General features: G+C 38.5%; 1 protein-coding gene across 1 annotated transcript in view; it reads left to right on the top strand.

The window, feature by feature from the left end:
- Nucleotides 1–23,322, top strand: part of LOC124168700 (laminin subunit alpha-1) — a 229,995-nt gene that overhangs the window by 149,405 nt on the left and 57,268 nt on the right. Inside the window, exon 13 of the mRNA XM_046546967.1 lies at nt 21,890–21,996. Within this exon, the coding sequence (XP_046402923.1) occupies nt 21,890–21,996 (107 nt within the window). The remainder of the gene's footprint in view (nt 1–21,889; nt 21,997–23,322) is intronic.

Raw genomic sequence — 23,322 nt, 5'->3', positions numbered from 1 at the left:
GTGGAGTCGCTTTCCTGCCAAAATTTAGCGTGGGGAATGTATGACTCACGTAAATCAGTCCCGTGATCGCATGCCCCAAAATTTTGTTCGTGTTCCCAACCCTCCAACGGAGTCTGGCTCCGTCAGTAATGGGGCATCGCTCCCGCATAAAATCAAAGCGCTATTTACAGCATATCCGATTCGACTCTTTCATTCAAAATACGACGTTTCCTCTTCGTCTTCATCTTCGGGACAAGATTGTAAACACCGATAGGAACCCCACCATTTCCTCCAAAAATTGCTTAATAATATTTATTCATCCCATCGGGCACACAGCGGAAAGGAATATTATTAAATATCCGGGTTCGATGGACAGGGGAGCCATCTCGTGTGGATTTGGTTGAGTTTCGCCAGAATTCCTTTCCATGATTATACATTTCAGGCTATGCCCACCCCACTCCCTGCCCATCATCTTTCCAGTCTCCTGCTTTAATCTGCTTATTTATTCTTCCGAAACTTCTAAGATGGCCTTGCACGCATCCCATCTACCGGCCCCTATAGGAACTGGGCGATCGGTACGATTTTTTCCAAGCAATTTATGAGGTTACAACTTCATCTACTTAAGAGAGATTTGTCTGCCATAGTTCGACTTAATCAGGGGTGTCATGGTGCCGGAACGCCGTTCCGGTACTGGTTGACAAACGACAAAATAGTGAAATAACACTTTTATCAATTTTATTGCCTAAACATTTCAATATAAACATTCGAAACCAAAACAATAAATTTTTAATAAAATGTAAATCATAATTTATCGTTTAAATAATATGCAAAGTAATTTATAACATCCAAAAAAAAACTTTAGGAAAGTGCGCACACTGCTAATTTTGCCATGACGTCACTGCTTATAATATATTCGATTCTTTTATTGTTCGAGGAAAAAACTGGCTAATATGCTTATATATTCCGCAAAATAATGCTCTTATGTTTTCATTTCTCTCTAGCTTGAAAACATAGTATTTAGACAATGTTCTCCGTGTTACTCCTTATTTTGGGACGCAAACATTTTTATGTCATTAACTATAATATTTTTTCCACCTTACATATGTTCATACGGATAATTATTTCCATTCAGGGAAGTAAGGTGGCATGTACGGCAATAAGCTTGCAATTTGGCTAACTCGAAAACTCTTAAATGCGGAAGTGAAAAAAAATTATAACCAAAAATATTCATTTCCTAATGAAAAACATGGAAAGGAATTTTTTGTGAAATACATAAATTCAAAACTGTAAGACTGTAAAGTGAATTGCAATATAAAATTTACAATCGTATAAAGCTAGGCATACTATGCACGATACACATATAGGCCCTTAACAATAAAGTTTTAATGCCTTCAAAAGTTATAATCCATTTTTTTATCAATCTCATGTATTTACCAAAACAGTTAGTTTCTTTATTTGCATTGGATAGGATTTTACACATTTTTGAATTGCGAATTAAATCACTCATATTTTGCTAGTGCCAATGCAGCCAAGGGCGTTGGTCAACGTAATTCTGGAGGGGAGTTGGTTAGGAAAATTGACAGAAAATAAATACGTAAATTTCTCAGTGAAGACTGGTATGTATAGGGGAAAAAATTCTCCATTGTGAACGAATGTATGTTAATTATCAAAGTAAGAAGTATTATGAAATTCTATTTGCAACTTCTCATGTTCTTTGCTTCTTTTTCCAAACTTAATTTTCATCGTTCTTGAAGTAGAATTTTGGTACTGAGACGTAAGTGGGATTCTAATTGGATTCTTATCAAAAATTTATTTTCTGCGTAGATAATAGCCGTGTGTATCATCTATTACAGTTATATTCCCCTACAAGTTATTAAAAATACCAACTCTAAACATAATTCATTGTAATTCGGATTTAAATGGCCATTTTATGCTCTATCGCTATATTAACAAAACTGATAATTATTGACAAAATCAGAATTGATAGTTTCGAAAATATTTTCATGCTTTTGCGGAAGGCAGCAACCAATTTCAATGCATCAGAAAGCATAACAGACTATATTTTTCTGCGTTTCATGATATATTCTTTGCCCCGTAGTATTTTTCGTTCTTGATTTTTTTCTCCAAAAAAGTGTCCATTTTTTGCGCGTGAAGTCACGTTGCCCAGCTTCGAGCGCTTGGTATTGCTATAGCTTTGATTACCGTAATTTGATATTTTGATACAAGAAAGGTATCTATTCCTGTTTTCAGAGAACAAAATGCTTTCGCCACTACCATTAAAGAAGTTTTCTACCACGCCATACTCCGTATTTTTTCGAACGAAAGATTCAATTTGAAATAAATTGGTAGTTGACCTACGGTATTCTAGTAGACCTTTTCGGTCCATTGTTTCAACCCCATGGTCATCCAGTCCGCTCATTGCAGACAGCAGACGAAAGCAACACAGCTACGATATGAGTAAAAATAACAGAAGCAGACGATATATAGTCAGTGCTGTAGATGGGAAAAAAATTTAGGCGGTACTCACCAAAAATTGCCAACAGCTGAAAATGTATTATACATCCGGGCGCGATTTAAATGTCAAACTCCAACTCTTACATTAATTCCAAGTTGTGCCACGAGATAACTCTGAACAAGTAAATAATCATTTCCGATTTTTCTTCCTGAAATCCATTGGACAATCCACAGTAGGGCTATTTTTTACAGATTTAAAAAGGTAGTTTAACCGGTACGCTTATAACGAGTTTGGATTTTATGGGGTACGCCCTACCGGCCCAACTACAGCACTGGGTATAGTGGAATGACATCCTGTAAGTGTTGAAGTAACAGAGAGATGGTATTTTTCCACAGGTTTGTTATTGAAATTAGGACCCGTTTCGACTATCAGGTCATTATCAAGTACAATACCAAGTAAAATCGTACTTGATAGCTACCTGACGGTCGAAACGCGTCGTACTTTCAATAATAAACCTGTGGAAAAGTGCCATCTCTCTGTTCTTTCAATAATTACGATATGAGTGGTCACCCTCTCTTAACCTCCGAGTCCAACTTTGCTTAACTCGGAGATATCATGGAAATCGGTGATTGAATATGGCTTGGCCCTTGTCCGGTTTCACAGAAATTATTACGCCGATTAATTTGTGAATAATAGAGCTATAGTAAATGGGATGGTGGTCTCTTTTTTCTCAGCTATCCGTGCGCAAATTTCGCACTTTCACGGTATGAGGAATAAGTATGCTAAGGAAACAGTGTAATTAGATTTTAAATAGAGAAGAAGGTGAATCGTAAAGTACTTCCTTTATACTTGCTTTCTTGATAAAACATGCGAAACATATTAGTACAATACAGGCAAGAGAGTTTGGTATCAATAGGAACAATCATGACGTCTGTTACCGAAAAATGGAAAGCAATTAACAAAACTTCTTTAAAGACAATAATAGAAGTACCAATGCTGGTGCCTGTAAATTTTTTGTTATCATCGAGACCAGTGGCGCAGCGAGGGAGGGTTTGGGGGATAAAACCCCATCAGAACTCAGAGATATTTTAAAATTTAATCTATTTTGCTTAATTGGATAAATATTACTTAAAGAATAGTGTAAATATTAATAAAATATCCTTCAGAAAGCCGTAAAACTCACCATTTTGAACCATTCATCTTAAAAATTTTCTGGGGGAGGTCACCTGCACTCCCGTATTCCATACTCCCAGTATTAGTTGCTCCTAAAAACCCCCCTAGCCTTAATTCCTAGCTGCGCGCCTGATTCAGACTTTTCCGTAATAATATATAGGATGAAGGATTTATTTTGTGACTCGACTTAGAAAGAGACGTCAAACAACATAAACAATATTGACGGTCGTCGAGGGGACAGTAAACCAAAAATGCTAAAATTCTAGCTTTTTTATGAATGTTTTTTTTTATAAAAATACTAAAATTTCCTTTACTATGAATATTTTTTTATTCACCGTAAATCATGTGGAAAACGAAATTCGAATGCAAGAAAACGAATATGAACTTATTTTTATTTCCAATGATATATGTTTCAACTATTTATATGTGAACATTATCATTAATTTAAAATGTGCGATAGAAAAAAGGTCTGTAGGCATTAATAACGAACTTTACATGTATTTCTTATCGAAACTTTTGAGTCAAATTAATAGTTAAATAGTGAAATTCGAGATTGAGATTGCATTTTTGTCAGAAGCCGGTGATTCAACGTTTAATGTGATACCTCATTTATCACTGTAGGTGCAGTATTAACGGAGCATATACGGAATGATAGGAAAAGACCCTTCTGTAATAATATATAGGATTGTGACACCTGACTCCTTCAGTTTGCCTCTGTATTTTTTTCTGCGTAGATGATAGCCTGCGTATCATCTACTTCAGTTATATTCCACTAAGAGTTATTGAAAATACTAACTCTAAAAGTTATTCATTGAAATTGGGATTAAACCGGCCTTTTTATACTCTATTGCTATAGTAACAAAATCAACAATGATAGTTTAAAAAATTTCCTCATGATTTCGCTTACCATAGCTACCAATTTCAAACCAGTAGGTACATAGCATAAGAGACCATTTCAGAGAAAAAGTGTATAGACATTTTGACGCCGGTCCGAAATTGCTGAGATTTTTTGCAGCTAGACAGGGGCTCCTCTTATATTTTTCTTTAACTTGCTTCCGTTGCGTGGGTCCTTCTAGGATTTTTCGCCTGAATTTGCCCTCTGTTCCGCTTCCGAGATTCCTCACGAAGACAGGGAGGCCTCAGCCATCCTCTTATTAATGGCCACCCTTCCCTTCAACCTCGTAATAATTACGGATGGCCATCGGCTGTTAAGTCAGATGGATGGGCAAGCTGTGTAGACGGCAGGCTACCGTCCACCCGTAGGTTGGCTAGGTCCATTAGGATAGAGCGAACCATAGACTTTTTCGGCGCTTAATAATCAGTGACAGTAATTTTTATTTGGCCTCTATTGATTTTTTGTTCTATTTGTTTGCCTTTTAATATATGTAGAGGATATTTGACATTTCATTTTTGTATATTTCGAACATATTTTTGTGTATATCGTTTTTAAAAATTACTTTGTTAAATGCAAGTTTTTTATCAAACCTGTTTTATTAGTTAGACTTCAAGACTTTCGTCATTTATATAGTTTTATTTATTTATAATTTGGATTTATTATATTAGACGAAATTTTCGTCAAAATTTTGGTATAAATCAATTTAAACTTAAGTTTAAGGATTTACTTTAGATAAATGTGTAAATTCATCAAAAATAAGGCTATAATGGTTAATAATTGTTTGAGCGATGAAAAAATAGTACAAAAATATTTTTATGATTTTTATTTTCAATATTTGTGATTCTTTTTCTTCTCAAGTACTCTGGAGGCATTAATCATATACGTATTTATATTAGAGCGTTGAAATTTATATAATACTTTCACTGTTTGAATGACGTAGTCGGAGAGACCTTCTGAAAGGTTATAGACACCGCAGACCCAACCCGACTGACCTCCATCCGCGTCAAGAGCAATATTTAGGGCCCAAATTACGAATTTCGGGCCCGGGAAACTCCTTTCTTCACCCTGTAGGTCGTAAACTGGGGTGGTCTCTGCTAGCTCCACGCCTGGAGGCAGATTCGCTGGGGAAAATGATGGCTTTTTTTATAATCTAAAATCTTTAGGTATTTTTCCAGATTATGGCTTGAATTAAGCACGAATATTATGTTAAGAGGAGCTTAGGCATTGTTTTTTTTTTAACCTATTGAAAGTCACGAAGATGGAAAGCGGATTCACGTGCTCCTCTACTCCAGGCTAAAGTTCATGGATTTTTTTCCTTCGTCGGAATGCTTGCGGCATTTATTGATGTGTGACTCGGGTTGAATTCTAACAGTGCGGTTTCTAGGACGTGAACGAATTCTTAAGTTGGTACCACTTTATTTTTGTGTGCCCCGTGTAAAAGGCGGATGGATTCAACGGAAATCTCCGGGGGATTGTCGGAAAATTGATAAAACGTGAAAATAATTTTGATCGGTCACTGAAATTTCTCCAGCTATCACTTTATGCCAACTACACATTCCGTTTTCGTGCTATAAATCTTGGCCTCGCTCCGATTCGGTATATTCTTTACGAGATGCCTATTGGAAATTCCATGTGGAAGTTTTTTTTTTCTTTTCTATCAGAATTATTGTTTACGTGTTGCGGCTCTAGCCGTTGGGTCTTAGCTTGAAGTGTCGGAAACAAAGTATGAGTAATTTTCTGGAAAATTTCAAAATATACAATCTTATAGCTACAGTACATCAACTGACGGCCAGAAAATATAGGTTATCCACGCTATTATATCTGGGAATTGCTAAGGGAAACCAGCCCTTTTATTCAGCTTTCGGAATACTTGTCTAAGAATAGTGAAAATGTTGATATATCTTAGAACATACATGTCGTTTTGGCAAAAAATCAATATAATATTCAGTGTGCTTATGAAAACACGCATTATGGCAGGGTTAGCGAAAACTGGACGATTCCTTGATAACGATACACGAGCCATCCTTTGAAACGTAGGTGTTATACAGCGAACTAAACCGGTAGAATTACCTAGAAGACCTTACGCAAAAAAATCAGCATTCCCGGAAGGTAATACCAACTATGCTTACATCAAATTGCTCGATTTGGTTAAATACACTTAAAAATTAAGTACAGGGTTTTAAAGAAGCATATGGCTTTATACACAAGAACTTTGTCTCTTATTATTTTTAAACAAAAAATTGATCGGTGGTTTCTATTAGGTTATCCTCCTAATTCCTCACGGATGAACTATGATTGTGTAAAATCTATAGCAGATTTATTTACTAAACGAATGGAAATCAGATCTGAACGAGTGATTCCCCAAGTTTAGGAAATTATGGGCAGAATATTTTTTCACCTATTCAAATTAACATCAAATAAATATAGTCGACCACTCACGCTTTATTCTCCGAGTAGTGATAATCTACTTTATTTTACTTTTGAGTGCATATTATACTGTTTTTGGAAAATGCCTTTTTTTATCTTTTTATGTTGTTTTAATTTTTGCTGTTGGTCCACGCATTTATTCCGAAAATTCGTCCCAGAGCCAAGTATAAGTTGCCGTGATTTACGGGGTAGGTTTTGGGAGGAGTAGGAAATCACAGCTAATGCTTCGCCATCCGATATGGACATTTCTCGTTAGCATCCTCGTAATCCTTCCCGAATCTAATCGCGCCTTGGCAGCCCGCCCCTCCTTCCCAACCAGTGATAATTCATCTTCAATTGTCGACTGGTCCATGCGAAGATTTCCTACGCGTTTTACACACATTGGGAGGATATATTAGGACATAACTCACTGTTATCCCTTCCATTCTTCCATTTTTGGAAGGAGAAATTCTCATTCTTGCTTTATTTTCTTCTGGCGAGGAGTTCATTATCACCCTCAGAGAGTTATTTTCGTGGTCATCGTATTCGCGGAGTTAAGCGTTTTGTGTTTAAGAGTCTTCATTTGACCATGTTTTCTCATTCTCTCACATTCTCAAGCAATGGCAATGTTGAAGTACATCCGCCCATTTATGGAAAAGGGCACATCGTATTCTCTCTCACATAATCAGTGATTCAACGCGTAGGTTATTTTGGATAGGAGAGGGCAGAGCTCACCTCAGAGTAAGCCGCAGGATGTAGTATTTTTGGGATCTCTGGTATTCCTTAATCTTTTTTCCTTAATTTTGCTCCTTCAATAGTATCGGATTATCATAAAATAGTGGGGCTGTTTTGGATATGGTTTAAATGAAAACAGAATTACTTTCAGTTTACGTTGTTTTTATTTTTCGAATTTTTCGTCTCGAACAGATTCTTTTATTAGCTAATTAATTTCAATGCGTCGCTCTTAGTCGCTCGACTAGCCCGACTTAGTCGTCCTGCTAGCAGGGTACTCTGCTATCTGCTAGCAGCTACCTGCTAGCAGCCTGCATCGCACCGGCGTACATATCCTCGCCCCAAAGTCACCTCACACGGCGGCAGAGGGAACCAGAATGACGTCACCTGGGCTTTTCCTAGCATTCATGCTTAGCCGTCGCGTTTTCGCGCGCTTGAAATTTTTCACTTTCCATTTAATCGCGAAAAATAGATATCGTCATTAAAAAATCTAAAAGCGTGAAATGCGTACTCCAGGAGTAATAATCTTTCGATGTAGGCAATAAAAAAATAATAGGAAACCACCCTATTAGATTCGTCATGGGTATAGATTGTCGCCATGATGGAATTTCCATTCATTCTTGAATGCGCGAGAAATACCTCTTCCGGTCATACATAACTCCCACATAAGAGAGTCCGTGAATCTACTGTTATGACATTTTATTTCCTACAATGAACATGACTGTGACCCTTATAATCAATGTATTTTGTTGAAGAAGAGCGGCTCAGCTAATCAGACTCACTTCTTAGTGGAAATTAGTAGCTTCTAAAAGTATTGCATATTACTCTTAACGGTTTCCTTACGATGAACGAGCTTTATAGTTTGTTTATTTTTAGTTACAAGTCTGAAAAGAAAATAAAATATGTCTGAAAATTTGAAGTGTTGGCACGACTGGTTCCATTCAGCGGCTGCACGCAGAGTAACAATTAGATTCGTCATGGACACGAATTACCGCCATAGTGAAATTTCCATTCATTCCTAAGGAGAGCAGAAAAAAATCCATCTCCCCGTTACCCATAACTCTTTTTAAGAGATTCCGTCATAAAACGATTTTCCCCTTAACGATAATAATGGTCTGCTTCTTTCCAGCTTTGCTGGCATCGTGTGGGTGGTTCGCTGTTTTTTATATAGGGAAAGGAAAAAATGACGCATCGCCGACACTTCAGCGTGCCCCCAAACCCGAGCTGACCCTCCTCTGCCCCAACTCACTCTCGTCTCCACATCGCCGCGACGACAAACGACCATCGCTGACCTCTAGGACCCCGAGAGATTTTGAATGTGGGTTTCTTTTTCTTTTTGTCGTATGGGAAGCGGAAAGATTTTTGAGGTTTGGTCACACAACCCTGTCGGTCATCTTGGGAGAGTCTCATTTGAAGGACGTCGGTTCGAGATTGCGAATGGAAATTCCACTATGGTGACAATCCGTTTCCATGACGAATGTAATTGTTACGCTGTGTGCGGCCGTTGAATGGGACCAGTCGTGCCAGCACTTCAAATTTTGATGCATCCAAAATGTAAAAAAAAAATAAAAAAAAAGGTGAAAAGTTCGTTCATCGTATGCATTACCATATCGAATGCATGCGTATCCACTAGCCTTTTCCTAGTGACGTATTTCTTCTCATTTACATCCTTATTCAACTCATTCGGAGACTTCCCTAGCCCTTCTTCCCTTCTATGATTGTATTCGTCAGGCCATCATGTCTCATAATGTAGCCAACTTACTAGTCCCGTCTTCGACTTAAGGCTTTAAGAAGACTTCTCTTTTCTCCCACTCTTCTCAGCACTTACTTATTTACCCATTATAACCCAATGTTGCTTCTAAGCAACATCAAAAATATTCTGCTCTATTCAGGAAATATCTAAACTACGCATTATTTTATGGCGTTAATTGTAATGACTAATAATTTAGCTACCACGATATTTATGATTGAGTACACAATTTTCAAGTTTTCTTTATGAAAAATCTTGATATTTGACTTCTCCCAAAAGCAGCTCTGGGTTAGAAAGGGTTAATAACTCGGTCGATCCATTTATCTTCATCATTTTTCGGTAGCACTACATTTTTAACGCTTCCACTCTTGACTTCTCCGCTGCTGTCAACGTCCAAGCCTTGCTTCCTTAGAGAAACATACTCCGCATGTAGCACCTGATTAATACTTTCTTATATACTTTTAGACGCTACTTATTTCCTCGCAGAAGTGAGTCTGGTCAGTTAGGCCGTTCTTCTTCACCATTATACATTATGACAGTGACTTTTATAGATTATATCCATGATTGTGGCAAGGATCAATGCGAGGTTGCGTTAACTAATTTTAAATAAGGGCTCTTCATGATACCTTCATTGAAATATATACCTACGAATTGTAATTTACATCACGGAATTATAATAAACATCACGGAGTAAATAGGGCATGGGCGATGATGATGATGACGGAGAAATCAAGGTTTGAATCTTTCGGAATTTGGTGTTGTAGAATAATGATGAAGATCAAATGGATACATCGTGTGGGTAATTTGGAAGTTTTAAGAAGAATCAGAAGTGCAGAAGCTCTAAGGAAAACGAAGCTTTCTTTTCTCGGGGCCAAATACAGCTGTTCTCTCAAATTCGAAAATTTTGCCTCATTACTTAACACAGATTTTAAATTTTTATACTTTAAAATCAGGCAAATGCGCTCCAGCACTCTGCGTCACCTGAAAATATCAAGATGATGGAGTAATTTTCTACCGCGTAAAACGCGACAAAAAAGGCTTAATTATCAGATTGTTCCTATTGTACGACCGCGCATAGCGAAACAATTAAATTGGCCTTCGAATACGTATTTTCACAGATGAAGAATATCGTAGCGACGATACCTAGACAGCACAGAATCCTCCGTATCTAATTCGTATGCAGATAGTATCCATTGACGAAAAGTGACGGAGCGGTAGTCAATGGATACTATCTGCATACGAATTAGATACGGAGGATTCTGTGCTGTCTGGGTAGTATTTTTTTGAACCCGAAACTATTTTGTTCATGCTAAATTCCGGATGAATCACTCAAGTAATCATGTGCGTCAGAAGAAAAAAGCAGCATGTTCAAAAACAGAGAAATGCCTGACACCATAACGATTTTAATGGGAAACTATCCAAATTACGACTTGTGACCTAAATGATCCCATTAAACGACCACACATAGCGGAACAATTAGATTGGCCTCGGATTCGTATTGTCACCGAAAAGGAATCTCAATTAATTTTAAAGTAGTCCTCATGGAAAAAATACTTCCCCAATTACCATAACTCTCTTGCTCGCCTCCTCTCTGACGAATTGCAAACAGTCGTCAAACGTTTTCCCTTAGACCAGAGGTTCCCAATCTTTGTTTCCTCTCGCACCCTTCTATATGTGCATAACTGCACCCCCTAATATGTGACGTGCACATTTTGTTACATAATTCCACTACGGAAAGGTGACACTTTTAGTTATAAATGATTGTATAAATAGAAATTTTGTTTTAAATACCCCATATAATATGCATACATAATTCGTGGTTAAGACATTATTTTTCACCATGTTAAACTAGATATCCAATTACCCTGACGTAATTTATTTTGTTTTACAATTTATTTTTGTATTTTATTTACATCTACTTCGACTGTAAGTATTCATACTTAATATATTTTAAATGAAAGAATAAATATATATTGAGATCTCTCTTTTGTTTATTTGTACGCATGAAGATGCATAATAGTTTAACCGCTCCTGTTGCCAGACTACTATCATGGAACGTAACGTCCGCCATTACCGATTATTTTCGGCGTACCCCCGACTGGTTCGTCGCGTACCTCCAAAAGGTACGGGTACCACCGTTTGGGAACCGCTACACCCTAGACCATAAGTCCTTTAGTATGGCTTACTGGTGAAAGTAATTATTCGTATTTGAAAAAGTGGTCCTCGTCCTTCAGCCGGATATTTCTAGAACCACCTATATATACAAGGTGAGGATTTGGATTTGCGGTAATGTGAATGAAAATTGTGGTTTTTCATTGGGAAATCACTTGAACAATAGAAATTCCTTACCATAGCGGTGACGTTTTTCGAGAGTTAGGCATTAATTGTTTCGACAGAAGTTTGGGCCGGATCGCAGATATGGGCCACTGATGTTTTGTCTTTTGTGAAATCCATTGGCTGTTGAAGTCTCCGTTGAGTTGATCAGTTCAAATTGCGATATTATTCAATCACTGCGGTATGCGATCCAAAGAAAAATATGAACGGAGCGGGCTCATGTTCGAGTCTTCTTAAATCATTTTGTTGTCATGTGGATTGCGGCTTCATATGTTAATTAATCCAGATAAGAGACAGGCCGTGGTGGTTTCTGAAGTCGTCCTCGTAAACCCACATAAACCGGTAGTGCAAAGCTGATGGTAATAATATGTTGAAAATAATCTCAAAACATAAGGATCGTGTCGATATTTTCATTGAAGCTTTTGAATAAATATTTTGCCCTAAATAGTTAAATCTATCAATGCATAATCAGACGTTATAATTTAAAATTCTTAATCTCTTCATGGCTAACTCGAAGGATTTATTATGGAGTTGTTGAAAATTCTTTATCTGACGTTTTATATCATAAGTATTGCTGGCCTCGGTGGCGACAGGATGAAGTCCGTGCCTGACATACAAGAGGTCGTGGGTTCGAGTCTCGCCTGGGTAGGTTGCCTCCGTCCAGGGCATGGATTTTTTTGTACGTTTAATTGTTTAAGTTAAATCTCCGCTGCAAAAGGGTAATCGTGTTGTTTTCGGTGGCGAAAGAATAGAAATAAATATATAAAATTCTTTATCCCTCCATCGTTAACGCGAAGGATTTGTCAATGGGCTGTCATCCGTCTCTTAATTTGGAGGCAGCCGTTTTGGAGGCATCTGAGCGGTTAATTTGTGCTGACGCCTGGTTGAAAAGGTTATGTCCCCGACCATCCTCAATCTTAAAGCGGTTGAGATAGGGCCCGCACTCGTCAGCGAAAAAAAACTACGATGACTAATGTGTGACACGCAAAGTGAGGCAGACCATGAAGTTTATCCACTGATAACGCACGTAATCGCCTCAGGGGTTGCCGTAGCCGGGTCACGGGCGAAGCATTATGGGAGACTTACGACTGTATCTTGGTGTCGTCGTTGGTTTCAGGTTACTTGTAAATGTTAACACCTTTTTACCCTAGCGGTCGCACGTGAACGGTGACTTGTGACTGACGTGACTACTGCCCAAGTTTTGCGACCATCTTCGTAACGTAACACCTGCTGGAATTGCTACTTTAAGCTGCTGAAGTTGTTTTTATTCCTAGTGCTGAGTTGCGCTATAATTTTCAGCCTGTTTTTTGTCATATTTGCACACTAATGATGTTACTGGTAATATACCGGATAACGTTGGTTTAAATGTGAGATAAATCACTTATTAAACGCAACAATCGTGGAAAAATAGTGCGTATTGGTGATTCATTTCTTTCAAAATACATTTCAATTTCCGCACGTAATATTTTGAAACTTTCGTTTTGGATTTTTTTTCGCGTTCTTGTATGTGAGTGCAAATGGTATACTTACTTGACTTTCGGTAAATATCGTGACATTCACATACATCCTTTTTGTGTACTCATACCTTAACAAGAAGGTATTACAGTGACGGCACTAGCAGGTGCGGGGCTAGGGGCGAACCTTCAGTGCGGGGCCCTTCACTTAAAATATTAAACTCTATACCCCATCTACAAACTCGAGCATTTTGAATCCCTACCACTCTCTGGCTAAGTATGTGTTCCCCTCCCAAATTCAGACTTCGTAATTACGCCGTTATGATACCATCACGCAGTTGAGTTCAAAATAGTATAATACAAATTAAATTTATAATTATATTTATTCATAAAATTATAACGTAAAATAAACATAAAAAGCGCGCTTTTTACTTTAAATTACTGCATCATTATTCCTTTTTCATAATATTATTTTTTGTCTAGCACGGACTTAACAATACAGTAATAGTTGAAATTGCGTTTTCAAACTATCGTATATTTTAATTTTTTTCACGAACGCGGGGCCCCCCAAAGCGCGGGGCCCGGGGCAGTCGCCCCGGTCGCCCCGCCTTAAGGCCGGCTCTGAGGTATTAGATGGGGTCTACTCAGTGGCGTAGCGAGGGGGAGGTCCAGAGGGGTCCGCCCCCCCCCCCCCCCCCCCCCAGAAATAATAAAACGCAATTACTTTGCTTCAAGAAAGAAAACAAACTATTGAAAAATCATGAATTTACAATATATTTCTTTGAAAAATGAAGTTTTTTCAAATATGAAACGTGTTAAAATTAGTTTAAAATCCTCTACTTTGTACCCTGTTTTTCAAAAAATTTCCCCATAGATTTGGACCCTCCTGAACCTGGTTACCCCATGGGGTCTAATATCTGGGATTGATTTACGATATCTTCAAACCTATTATGGGGAGCACATGTAAGAAATTTGTTTTGGCAGAGCCATGACGAAGTTAGGATTAGTAAAGCCCGTTGTGGGAAGTTTCTGTAATAGAAAAATTGGGAGACGCTAATTTGGACTCGTCAGTTAAAACGTAGCATACTCGGCTATCCTATCGGATCCGGCGCATAAAGATTTAATTCGTGCTCTGATGACCATTTTCCCTCCATCAAAACGATGCACTGATTTCCATTTACTTTGGTACCGTGAAAACGAAAACTTTAATCTTGGCGACCACATAAATAACGAGTAGCAATGCAGACTTCTAGATTTTCATTTCTTTTCATGAATCATTGACGACTTATCAGTCATTAACGCCAATTTTTAGTTTTTATTCACTTTTCCGTCGGTTTATAATTGTTAACGGAATATTTCTTTACCTTACTGCAGTTTACCTTACACCATGGTGTCCATTAATTTTTTTCTCGATCAGAACTATATTGAATCGAAAAAGGTTTAAATATATAATAGGTATTCGACGCCCATCCCTTTCATGTCTTTGTCTGGAGTAGAGAAGTCATCAGATGTTATCCACCCTCGTGAGACTTGAGAGTTTCTAATTTTACTTGCCAAAAGAGTAGACGAGAGAGAACCTTTGGTAAAGATAAAAAGGATGAGTTATTTTTTTGCCAATTCGAATTGGTTACAGACTAGGTCTCTTAGTATTGAACAAGTTTCGTGAAAGAATTCCATATCTGCCGACGTTTCGAGCTCCGACTCCGGGCTCATCCTCAGGGATACTGAATTTCGATTTGTTTTTGGTTGCTAGGTTAAATCTTTTTCGACATTCAGCAGTTCTGAGGATAAGCCCCGAGTCAGAGCTCGAAACGTCAGAGCAGAAATGAAATTTTTAACACGGTGGGAATCCCGCGAAAAGTTTACCCACTTAATGCACCGAGAAAGCACCAAACCTTTTTGCCTTTGTCGACTAAGGTACATGCATTTTTTATGTTTTGTTATGTTATGAAATGGTAAAAAATTAGACATAATTTTTTCAAAGAATGAAAAGAGTATCTTTTTTGTAATTATCTATTTTGTATTGAATGTGCCTGCAAGTTATTATATTATTTTTGTTATTATGGATTTTTTCCTGAACTGCAAATATTTTCCTTTCTATTTCTTTCTATCAAATCTTACTTCGTGAAAGAAATTATCGTCATGTGGTTAATTTTTTTGTAATCATATTTAGCATTCTTAAATGTCAGGTTTTTATATGTACGCATCAAAAGCAGCAATTTTAGGTGCCCGGATTTTTAATATGTTCGACTTACAGTAATAATAAGTTTTATTATTCCATGGAGAAAATTACATTTCAATTACCAATGTAGAGTAATTTTAGGTAGCTTTGCAGGTGAACGTTTTTAAGGCTACCATCAAATAAGAATGCATTTTGCTTTTACTTATAGATACATATTGGTCGTGTAGTGATACAATGACTATTTCTTAACAATATAAGTGCGTACCTTAAAGCTACTCACTATCCGTTCATTTATAACTCATTTACATAAGTTATTTACTACAATATTTGCTCTGCACTCTCTTTGGTAGGAAGCCAAGAATATACATTTTTTATTGTTTCACAGACTTTGAAATAGTACATGACTGCTTAATGCTCCCAAAACGCAGGCCAGTGACCTCCCTAAGGCCTCACGGGAGCGTGGGTGTTCCTTTCTAACAGACACCAGGGAGCCTCTTCTCTCTTCCTCCCCAACCAACAGCACGTGTCCCTCTTGGCTATTTCGGGAGGCCCTCCGACAGAGGCACCTTGTACTGCGGCTCGCGAATTGAAATGGCCAGCTCGCGAATTCACTCGCCTCCAGCTGTTTTTATTCTTATCTCATCGATCTCTTTTGACTCGATTTTCATGAATAAGGATGGCGTCATTCCCTCTGGGTCACTCGGGAATGCGAAATCTGGATTCGCGTTTGGGAATCGAGAGGAAAGTGAGTTGCTCTCATCGGCGTCCAAGTTAAAGGCGTTGACTGCCACGAGTTCCACAAGGAAGTGCTATGGGTCCACTTTTATTTTCCGCTCGTAGAATCAAGCTTCTTTGCTACTACTGTTTTTGCTGTAACGTGATCCGGGAAAGGAGCTAAACGGTATGCATTTTTCCAGTTACTTAACATTCTCCGTAGTTGTTTTCCATATTTTAGCTTTATCGACCCTTAATTTACTGTCTTATAAAGATAAATGAACATAGATAACTCACTTCGCTTCCCGTTTTTCTACCAGCCACAGCGCCGCACCATGATTTGTTAGATACTTTTATCGCTAGAGACTGCATAGCTGTTAAAAACATGGTTTGCTTGGAGACAATTTTATTAAAATATTTTGTTCGCGTCAGCCTCGGCATTAAAGGCGTTCACCGCTTTAGTTCCGCAAGGAAGTGCTATGGGTCTACTTACGAACTTTTGGAATCTAGTTCCTTCGTTGCTGCTGTTTTTTGTTATGAGAGATGGAGAAAGAGTTAAGAGGACGCATCAGTACCACTCGACTGATGTATAACAATTTCGTGGCGTATAACAATTAAAAAAACGTGAGCTATCATCTTGAAATATTCATATGATGTACATTACACCACAGTCAAAATTTACATGAATTTTATGTGTTATACATTAATGACCTTTTACGTCTCTATTTTCTGAGATGTAAAATTTTGATGGCGCAAATTTCAGTTTTTAAGTGGGAATACGTTACGTAAAAAAACAAAACAACGTCTATAAACGCTTTTGATTTACCCCCCGCAAGAAAAAAATCTCCAAAACAACATCTTGAAATATCCCTACTATCTTCTTATGAATTACTGTAACCGCACCATTCTGTAATGATAATCCTATGTTTTAAATGCAATATTGTGCAGAAATTTCTCATAAAAACATGAGACCAATCGTTGCTTTTACTTTATGAAGTTTACGCTGTTGGCCCTGGTAATTTGCCTTAAATCTTATTGTCCGCACACAACCTTAACTTCGGCCAAACCGATTGGACCCCGTGCTCGTGCGCTACCGACACGCTTCGCCCCCGTTCATTTTTTTTCGTCAGATTGCGCCCTTAGGGCAAGTCGAATGCGGCCCTCTTTAAGAATGGCCACGACCGCGCGGCAATTCTCGACGACTCCCGAGGGCACGTGGTCGGATGGCCGTGAAATTTATGTGCACGCCGATAAGGCTGACGCATACAATTGAAATAAATTACTCAGCACCGGTGGGCAAGTCCGTGTCTAGCCCCTCAGATCCTTTACACTCGGGCTATTCAGAGGCGCGGGTGAATATGCGTTGCCTGGCGACCTATTGATTTATTCATGGCGGATTAATTTAACATTTTTATCGCCGTCTTTTCAATCGATTTTGCCCATGGGCATCCCGCGATTCAAAGTTTAAACTCCCATCCTCCATTATAGGCGTATCGTAGCATGCGTGGTTTATGATTTATGACTTCGTGTAGGAATCGGTTAAATTTCGTAGTAACCGGTTTGCTCTTTGGACTTCGTCCAGGGGTTCAATAGATCATTGAAGCGTAATTCATGTACATTTTTCTCGTGTTTTTTAAATTTTATCCTAACGAAACATAAACTTCATACCCAATTTGTCCCAAGTGACAAAAGTATCTGGGAATTCTCCGCAGGTACGGTTTTATTGCTAGTGAATTAACGGGGAGCGATTGGGCTAACATACCCTTTTCTTTGTCAATTCGACCACTTGATTCTCCGACTGATGCACATGGACACCACGCTTTTCAGTTAATTGTGTGAAAAATTCACGAAGGGAAAATATCTTGGTATTTATTATCATTACTTCTTCTTAGATCGATTTCTTTTTAGCAGGTTTATCATGGAAGTTAGCGTTTTTTACTCCACTATCAAGATGTTTTTCGGGATTCTCCTCAGTGATATACGGCGGCATTTTTTACTGGAGCGAAAATGTCTTTAGAAATAGATTTATGTACCGCGTAACCTGATGCCGAGGCCAAGATTTAGTATCGTTGCTTTTTCATTCGCTCTTTTTATCTCCTTATTAGATTTTTTCTGATGGAAGGCGTCGTGTTATGCCAAATAAGAGGGTGCATGACCCCAGCCGCTTGTCATTATGTGACGGGGACCAGTGTCGCGACACCCGGCGCTGTTTTCTGAAGGCGAAAGAATGAATGTGGCATGGCCTCGGAGTGTGACGGGATTCTTTTTTTTCGCTCTTCTTTTTTTTCAGCCGAAACGCACTCTGATAAGCATGAGAAAAGACCGTGACGAAAGGAAAATATGTGAAGCGGGAAGGAAAAGCGATTGTTGGAAGTGGAACATGGCGGGCGCCTGTTTGTGAATGCGGTGTGTTTGGCGGGAAAAAATAACGACTGCGAGAGAAGAATCTCATAGTAAAGCCCGAATCACACGGTTATTTTAAATCCGATCCCCTTTTGAGGTACAGCTCCAGTGATCGCTTCAATGATCGCGGAAAAAATGACCGTTTCACTGTTGAATTTAGTAGATCTTAACCCATCAACTTCTTTAATTCGACGCCGATCGCAGGGAATCTAAAGGAACGCTTGAAATTATAACTGCACATGTCAGAATCACACCACAAACTGAACTTAAACACAAGCATGCTCGACCAATCTTTACGCCCCATTATGCCTGAGTGGGTCAATTTGACCCAATGTTTGCATATTTTACTCAAAATACTTAATTCCTTCCCAGTTAATTTATTAATATTGTTTATAAAGAATTTGGGAGGGTAGTAGAAAATTTAATTAGACGAAAAATATTAAAAACGTCGTTGTTTAACAATTTATATGGTGTTATGGGAAACTGCCTTCCACAAATTTGTGAAAACCTATCACTTTTCCTCTGATGGATTGAGGAGGTACTATGAATTTCAATGGTATCAGGGTTTAAAAAAATTACATTAACATTTTGACAAAAAAATCAGTATAAAACACACCGGTACATTGAATTCAAAGGAAAAGTAGAAAGGCTCCAAATGGATTTGATAGGTAGTTGATGGATCCGCCCCCCCCCCCCCCCAAAGACTCAGATAAATAAAAATAATATTCAAAACCATTGTCTAGTTTTGACTAATAGTAAATTTTAACGTAACCTTTTAAAGAAACCCACATTTTAAGTGCTAAAATTATGTAAAATTTATTTACAGGTACGTCATTTTTCCAAAATTTTCCTATAAGGTGTGGTGTCCCCTTCCTATCCCCTCACATCCCCCCAAAGCATATTCCTAGTTACGCCACTGGTTCAATTAAGTGATAGGAGTGGCCACAGCGAGCTGGTCTATTATAAATACAGCGGAGATCGACTGTTACGGGCGTCTTTCACGATATTTTGAAGTGGTTCTACATCATTCGGGCCATCAGCCAATCAGACGCCTTAATTGTTTTTTTTACATATTTTAAGGTTAATATTTTGCGCTAATATTCATTGTACGAGAAGTAAGGAGAGGTTTCACAAAGTAAAGCCTGAAGTTATTAGTTATATTCATTGTTCGACTTTAAAATTGACATTTTCGTATCCTACGGGAAAAAATAAAGGGAAATGATGAAAATCTGATGCATAACAAATTTTCTGCAACTGGTCCATTGTTCCTGGCTGCGGCGTTGGTAAATATACAGTTGTCTTCACGCGCCTACTCGCTCAGGTTCATCCGATGACTCAACAAATGAATATATCTCTCTTCCTATGTCGGGAATCCTCCTCAAAAATCCATTTTTCGTGGTTGTTTTGACGTTTCAAGCTTAACCCCTACTCCGGCTCTTGGCTTGCGTCCTCTCTCAACCTCGTTTATTTTCACTTGTTTGAAGCGTTAGCTAATGGAACGAGTTTGTTAAGTGCTTGTTTGGGTTGAGTGGTGTCTGTCGATCTATTTTTCGACTGTGAAGGGATAAAAATTAGTCGGGTGCTCTTCCAGTAAACTTTTCGGTCTCTCCTCTCTATCCGTTTTGGTCAACAATCTTCTCCCTTTATCACTTTAAGGGTATTTTTTAACATTGTGATTTTGCTTAAAAAAATTTAATTTTCAAATTTACAAGGATTAACTCTCATCATCATCGTCATCACTGGTTAACAATACTAAAGGCTGTTTTACACGGGGCACGTTATTGCGCAATCTGACGTACGTGCCAAGGCGCAATCAAAATTGCGTCGTGTTAAGCGGTGAATTGCTAGAACACATGCATGGATGCGAGACGGAAAAATAGCCCTTGTTCTAATGTCGTTCATGCATTCGAGCAATTTCACGCCATTTTAGAAATTAATGCAGCTCTAACCTGCGCAATAGGGTAGTTTCCTTCATCAAAGAAAACAAAAGGCATTGATGGCGATTCGTTACCCACCAGTAGTGTATTCATAATACACAAATTATTTGGTTTTTGAAATACCGGTTTAGACGAATGGCAAGGGTCAAATTTTATCCTCATTTGAAAAAGGCCAGATTGGCGCCCATGCGATTCCACTCCACGTGACGTCACAGGGACCTAGTTTCTACACGAGAGGATAGGAGTTATGCATCGTCAGAGGCTACCAATGCATGCATGAGTCACAGAGCTCAGGGAAACATGTCTTAATAATCACCTATTAAAACTGGCTAAGGTCGGAAAGTTTTCTTCGCTTGATAAGGTATTAATAAACCTTTTTTAAGCCATGCGCTACCAGACAGGAAGGTACTCAGCTACCCGTTAGCATCCTGCGTCCTATCAGCGCTCAGAGCCTCGATCAAGGTCACGTACCAGGCGGGAGGGGGAACCAGAAATGCGTCGTACGGACTTTTTCCCTTCATTCCTACTTACGCGTCGCGTTTTCGCGCGCTTGAAATTTTTCACTTTTCATTTGATCGCGAAAAATAGATATCGTCATTTAAAAATCTAAAAGCGTGAAATACGTACTCCAGGAGTAATAATCTTTCGATTTAGGCAATAAAAAAATAATAGGAAACCACCCTATTCCGTGCCCCGTGTAAAACGGCCATAAGGCTGGTCGTACACTGGAAGCGTTTTCAAGCGCCTTCGCGCTGAAGCGTATTTGGGAGGCAAGAAGCTGTGACAAAATGAGTACCTACAAGCGTAGGGCTCGTCCATTGCAAGCGAACTTGCATTACCAGTGGACATGTGTATTCGTTACAGACAGACGTACTCTAGCAATAAGTGAAGCTAGGTCGCTCGCGGTCGGGAAATTTGGGTTTGGGGCAATGTGCCGTATACGGTCAATTGCAGTCATTAAAATTGTTTATCTTTTTAAAAAATATTGTGAAATAAACTGATTGGAAATTGTTTTATAGGGACGGGTCATATAATGTAGACCAGGGGTCTCCAATTTACTAGGCCACGAGGGCCACATTCCAAGTTCCGAATCGTCCCGCGGGCCGGATAGCAAATTTGCCGATTACTGAAGTATTCGATACCAACGTCTACTGAAGTATCCGATACCAGTGCGCGGGCCGTATTTTGGAGACCCTTAATGTAGACGATTACACTCGAACAAAACTCTTGATTAATTTCATAAAAATATTTCGTAGAACTTTTAAGACTTAAATATGACTTGTTAAGCATATTTTTCGAAGTTTTTCGATGGAACCTAGCAGGTTAAGTTTTGAAAGAAAGTTACGAAATTATTTGTTATTCTGTGTGTAACTATTTTAGTCTTTATCATTTTGAACGTTAACAGTGCTCATCACTTTAATTTATTTCTGTTTTACTCGTGTATGTACTAATTATTGTGCGTTTTCTCGTTGCAGGATGCGGTTGTCATAAGAACGGGTCCGATTCCCCTGCCTGTGATATTGTGAGCGGACAGTGTCTCTGCAAACCCAACGTAGCCGGCCGAGCGTGCGATCAATGTCTGGTAAGTAAATTTTTAAGTATCTATTTTTTGTATTATAGCGTGTGTATTTCCCCCAATACCCTTCCTATATCTTTGTTTACTCTACCCTTTTCCTCCACCTTTCACTCACTAGTATTTAACAGTTCCGTTTAAAAATTTAAGCTATGAATTCTAGTAGAACACTATAGTTCATTTCAACTATCTTTGCGACTGAGAGGCAGGCCCAAGTTTTTTTAGGGGTGAGGGCGGAAGGCACGTGACGTCCTGAAAACCAACCAAAATGCGGTAGGCGCAGCCTTCCCTCGAGGAAATTCAGTCTATTTCAGAGCTCCGTGGTGTACGGTTCGTAAGTAAGTTAGCTGTGTTGCCAAGTGGGAGGAGGGTTTTTGACTCATTCTTTCGTTTCCATGCACTGACAAAGTCTTTTGAGGAAACATAGCAACGCCCGCCTCTCTCCCCATCCCACATCACCAAAGTCGCAGGTCCCACCTCCTGCCGCGACGCCGCACGAAACAATATCAGCTTGCACGGCTGGGTCTGTCGCAAAGATATTTGAAAAGGATTATAGTGCTCTTGATAGTAATTTGGGATTAACGATGTTCCTATTAATGTAGGGGATACCAGAAATATTGCTTAAAGAATTTTTCAATGAATTTTTGTTACGTAGTGTACACAGTTTATCGTAGGAAAATTTGAAAATATAGATTTCTTAGCTTATAATTTTTTTATGGAAAAGGTTTGTGTCTTAGATTTTTCGTGTAGGTTTTAATGCTATGGACTTCAGAGCTTCATTTGTTTTACGAGTAAGAGCTTTTTCTGATAAACAAAATGCACAGTATACTCGCTTATAACGAATTTTACCGGACCACATTCTATTTAGTTATAAATTGGGTTTCGTTATATCCATATTAAAGGATTTTGCCCTATAAATCACAGGATATCCGGTTAATATGCCGTAAATAGTCTTTAGCGACAAATCCGTAACTTTTAGCGATATACCACCCTTTCCATCTAATGGCTATAAAAGGAAGGATTTTAAGACCAGCAGTAGTAGAACTACGTGGTGATGACCACACGTAAGAACAACTGACTAATTAGGTAAGAACGGATAAGTAAGTTCCGTAATTTCCTTGTAAAAGAGGAAGTAATTCCCCAAGGGACCTAAGAATAGTTCATAATTACAGGGATATCGTACTATCCAAACACGGTACCTGCAGGGAAATTAACATTGGCGATAATAAGGAAGTCCAAGGGATCGGAAACTCACCTCGTTGTAGTCGGGATTTCGTTAGATGCGTGATCGTTATAAGCGATTTTTTCTTTAATTAATTTGCATGAGAATTCCAT

The sequence above is a fragment of the Ischnura elegans genome, chromosome 12 (genome assembly GCF_921293095.1).
Source record: "Ischnura elegans chromosome 12, ioIscEleg1.1, whole genome shotgun sequence".
NCBI lineage: Eukaryota > Metazoa > Arthropoda > Insecta > Odonata > Coenagrionidae > Ischnura > Ischnura elegans.
This window is presented reverse-complemented; position numbering and strand designations above follow the sequence as displayed.